The sequence below is a fragment of the Arachis ipaensis genome, chromosome B06 (assembly GCF_000816755.2).
Source record: "Arachis ipaensis cultivar K30076 chromosome B06, Araip1.1, whole genome shotgun sequence".
NCBI classification, from domain to species: Eukaryota; Viridiplantae; Streptophyta; class Magnoliopsida; order Fabales; family Fabaceae; genus Arachis; species Arachis ipaensis.
Window position 1 is genome coordinate 131271741 of NC_029790.2, and position 5025 is coordinate 131276765.

The following is a 5025-nucleotide window of genomic DNA, read 5'->3' on the forward strand; positions in this document are numbered from 1 at the left end:
CAGTTATTTTCTTTTCTTATTTTTAATAAAATAAAATAATTTAATTATTAAAATGTGTGTATTGGTGCAATTTCTGAAGAAAGGGAGTACCTTGTGGGTTTCGTTAATCGACAGTGAAGAAGCATTGGGAGAAACACACTGTGTAGCTATGGATAGCACTGCAGATGCCATCTGCAACAAATTCAAATTAGAAATTAACAAACAATTCAGAATATAGGATAGAAACTGTTGATTAGTTAAAAAGAAATGATTAGGATGATTAATGAAACAGAAGTAAGTAGAATATTTGAGGTGTGAATAATTATTAATCATTAATAATTCATAATTAAGAGATAAAAAAAAAGGTAAAGTGGCGTACCGAAGCGAATTGGGGTTGAAGAAGAGAAAAGCTAACTTCAGAATGAGATCAAAGTTAAGAATTTATGAGTAAAGAGTGTGAATGAGTGTAGTGACAAAGTGAAGAAGCGGAGAGAAAAGAATATGGGCGAAGAGATCGAAGTTAGACGAGCCTCACGTTGTTTGATTTATCACCTTGTGATTTTATACATGTTTATAATAATAATGTTATGATTATAATATAAGGTTAGAACTTTAGATATGATGTCACCGGGATTTTGATTTGTCCCATAATGTATTCTTATAATATTGATTTTTGTTGAAGGGTATCCTTGACAATTCACACGGGATTATTGTAATGTTTGGATTGGTAAGCTACTACTGTACTAGTATGAGGTAGACTAAAATTGAGTTTATGAGAATTTGAATTTAAAGTTTCTTACAACTTGTTTAAAAATTTTTAATAGTATAAAATTGAATTGAATTCTAATGTTTGAAATAAATTAGTAAAATTATAGAATTGAATTAAATTTTATTATTTAAAATATTTATTAAATAAATTAAAATTTTATAGTAAATAATTTTATTTTTTATTAATATAATATTATATTTAAATAATAAATATATTTATTTATTAAATTATATAAAATAATTAAAAATTATATTTTTAATTAATTTTTTTCAACTAAAATTTGTTTATCTCTTTATAAAAAACAAAAATTGGTTCAATCTAAAAAATCAAATTTTAAAAAATATTGTTATTAAGTAAAAAAATTAAATGGTTCTCCGTAGTTAATTTCAACGACAAATTAACAACAAAAAATAAACATGAACTATTAAAAATAAACTTGTTAAGTGGTATAATGATATAACAAGTAAAAAAAAAATTATTAACAATAAATTATAACAACTAATTAATATTTTATCTCGATTTAGTTCTATTCACTTTCACTCCTTCTTAATTATGGCCTTTGGACGTAGTTTTGAGCTCATGATCACGAAAAAGACATTTTTAGTTATTATTTTAGTAATTGCTTATGAGTTCATAAATTGATGTTAAAATTGACTAACAAATAACAAAGAAGTACTTCTTCAGTTCTTGTTTGAAGTTTGATTCAAGCCTGAGGTCAAACATAGAGTATTCAATTTATTTGTTGTTTTTCACTTAATCCAATTTATTTGAACTTTAATTTATTTTTTTCCTTCGTTTTCTAAATAAACTTGTTTTACTTCGTTACTTTTTCTTTTTAATTTCACAAAATTAAAATAGCTTATTTCAGTTGATGCTTGAGAATAAAAAAATTGAATAAATGTTAGCGTAAAATAGCGGAACCTAAATATAAAATTTAAAACAATAATAATATGTTTTGTGAAATTATGCCTTTGTTGTTGCAGAATAGTCACCTGAACAAATTTTTATATAAAAATAATAAATAAAAATATTAAATGACTTTATATATTTAAATAAATTGTTTAACATAATAATACGTGTGCACTGTAAATTCCGTTAAATTAGTAGGTAATTAGCCAATAAATTAGTTTTTAATAAGAAATATTAGAAATACGAATATTATATCAAATTAGGATAGAGTTCATCAAAACGAGAATTTTGACACCAATTTCAAAAAAAAGGTCTAAGATTGGATCGAACAGACCAAACCAGTTGAACCGAAACTAAATCAGACCGTGAGTCCAACCGGGCTGTGGACCCAACCGGGCCCCCTTTAAATGAGCCCACGTTCCTTTTCTTCCTCGTTTTGGCTGCAGCAACGTGAACTCGTGAAGTATACAGGGAGAGAAATTAAAGGAACGCCGAAAACCCTCGGAAAAATTCAATTCACCATAGCTTCTCCGTCCGAGCTCCGATCGCTGTATCGTTTGCGACCACGCGTCCACCGCATCAAGCTCTACGTTTCTACCGGAACGATTTCATAGGTAACTCGTTCTTTATTCTCAGCCTCTTCTTCTCCAATTTTTGGAAATTTGAGTGAAGGTATTGAATTTCTTTGTTCTTTGATGTTTTAGGATCCAATTAACTTGAGAAAAACGTTCACTCTTACTTATGTGAAGCTTGGGTAAGGTGAGGATATGATAATTCTATTTTAATTTCATTAAATTTGAGTTTTGAGTATTAACTTGGATATATATGTGTTATAAATATGTATTAGGTTGTGAATAAATAATTAGAGTTTGAAATTGTGAATATTGGAACTTGGAGGAAGCTGAGCTTAGAATTTGTTGAATTTTGAGGGGCTGCCTTGATTTTGAATAAATCGTTTTGGTCGTTACATGGAAATCGGCCAAGGTATGGTTTAGCTTTCTTGCATTTAATATATAATGTCCTGTGAAAACTTAGGCTAAATGACCATAGGATAAGTTGGAATACAGGTGTATGTTTAATGTTTAGTAATTTGTTGTTGAATATACTTGGTTGGTGTTTGTGGATAATTAGTAATTGATTAAGGATGTTGGTTGTTATGTTGATTTGGAAAGAAATATGGTTGAATGTGTTGTTGATGATTATATTTGGTTGGTGTTTGTTGGATAGTTAGTGATTGATTATGGATGGTGATTGTTATTATGTTAATTTGGAAGGAATCATGGTTGAATGGTGTTGCTAGGAATTGTGTTGGAATTGATATGTTGAAAGTGAATGGAATGAAAATTATGGATGAAAATGAGGTTTAAAGAGTTTGAAAATTTTGGTTTTGGGTTGAACTTCAGCAGGCTATAACTTGGCTTCCAGAACCCCAAATTGATTTCAATTAGTTTTAAATAAAAATTAGATTCGTGAGGTTTATGCCGTTCGAATAACGGAAGAAAAACGATTTAAAACGATTGAGTTACGCTCGTTAGAAGTTTTATTGTGAAATTTGTGAATTTCTGCAGCTAAACACTCCAGGGCATGCAGCTTTATGGTTAATCCATTTTTTTTTTGAAGAACGTACGTCCACGCGTACGCGTGGCCCACGTGTATGCGTGGCATGGGATTTTGGCAATGCGTACGCGACTGATGCCATGCGCATGCGTAAGGGGTTAGTAATCATGTCCACGCGTACGCATGGCAAGGGACGCGCGCGTGACCTGCATTTTTACAATCCCACGCGTACACATGAGTCAGGCGTACGCGTGGCACCTGTTGCAGCAAACATGATTTTTAAGGTTTTTAACACCTATTTCAAACTACTAAACCTCTATTTTCATTCCATTGGTCATAAATAATAGTGTTAAACCTGATAATCAAATGAAGTTAGGAAATGAGGATAATTTGAAGGTGAAGTAAAGTTGAAAAGTGATGGATTGATTATGAGATGTTATGGATAAGTCATATATGATACTTGACTGGATATTCTGATGAAAGATTATGTATGAAATTTGGCTTGAATGATTTAATGATTTGAGATACGAGATCTCCTGGATAAAGTGTCGTGGCTTGCCACCACGTGTACCAGGTTGAAAGCTCGATACTCTATTGACTCTACGACGTAAGTGTGACCGGACACTATAAATTCCCGGGAATGTAACCCCATTGAGCAATATTGATTATTTGAGAAAAAGCTATGCATAGATTCTTGGGGATGCACGTCGGGGGACAGTCTAAGATTTTCGGACTTGTCGGATTGGCTGGATAACCGACAGATGAGCCTCATCAGCCATAGGACAGGCATGCATCATATGCATATTACTTGAATTACTTGCTTGTACTTTAATTGGGTGTGCCTAAATGTACTTGCCATGCTAAATGTATATTTGTTACCTGCAGTATTTGCAACCTTCTTGTGCTTATCTTTATCTGTTTATTTGTCTGTGAAATGCATGATAGAGTTGGAGGTATGGAGGAATGGCAGTATGAGACTTAGATTTAAGATTAAGTTAAGTTAGGTTTAGATACTCTTAGAAAACCACCTTTTATGGCTTCTATTTAATACTTTAAGCTCTATAATCTGAGTGTCGGCGTTCTAGGATTGTCTCTGGCATTCCCAGGACCTTATATCTTATGTGTGTGGTACCTTTACCATACTGAGAACCTCCGGTTCTCATTCCATACTATGTTATTGTTTTTCAGATGCAGGTTGAGAGGCATCTCATTAGGCATCTGGATACCTGAAGCGAAGTAGTTACTGGGCTATTTGTTGTACAGTTGATGTATATATATGTACTCTTTTTGGTCCTCTTAGAGGCTTATGGAGAGATAGGATTTTGTTTATGTACTTTTGGGTTTTGGAAAATGTATGTATATACGTGTGACTATCCTCCGGGCAGTCTTGACTTCGCAGGCTGAGTTAGGAGCTTGTTATTTTGTATTTTTGGCACTCTACTCCTACTTTTATTATCCTATGTTTATTATAGTTTTCTTAGCATGTAAGTTAACTCGTTCCTTGAACGTTGCACTTTTATTTCGCGATTTTTATTTCCTCTATTCTTCAAGGCTCCTAGCATATTAAGATTCTTCTGCTATTATATGTATACATTTTATTTTAGAGGTCGTAATACCACACCACCTCTGTTTTACGATTTAAGCGTAAAGTTCAGTGTGGTAGGGTGTTACATGCACGTAAAGTTAATATTTAGGGTTAAGTTCGATTTTGGTCCCAAACGTAGAGGTCGAAAATCGGAATCGTCCCCAACTTTTTTTTTCTACGAAATGGTCCCCAAAGTTTCAGTTTGTTTTAAAATCGTCCCTTGGAC

The 5025-nt window shown here is 32.2% G+C and overlaps 1 protein-coding gene and 1 long non-coding RNA gene across 2 annotated transcripts in view; one reads left to right on the plus strand and one right to left on the minus strand.

Moving 5' to 3' along the window:
• Window positions 1–171, minus strand: part of LOC107605400 (aspartate aminotransferase P2, mitochondrial) — a gene marked incomplete in the record, with an annotated part of 4218 nt that extends 4047 nt beyond the window's left edge. The window contains 1 exon segment of the mRNA XM_021105192.1: window positions 91–171. Within this exon segment, the coding sequence (XP_020960851.1) occupies window positions 91–171 (81 nt within the window).
• LOC110264183 lies at window positions 2107–4503 on the plus strand. The gene is made up of 4 exons (XR_002349911.1): window positions 2107–2271; window positions 2362–2416; window positions 2505–2641; window positions 4403–4503. It is a non-coding gene; the product is annotated as an uncharacterized LOC110264183 (long non-coding RNA).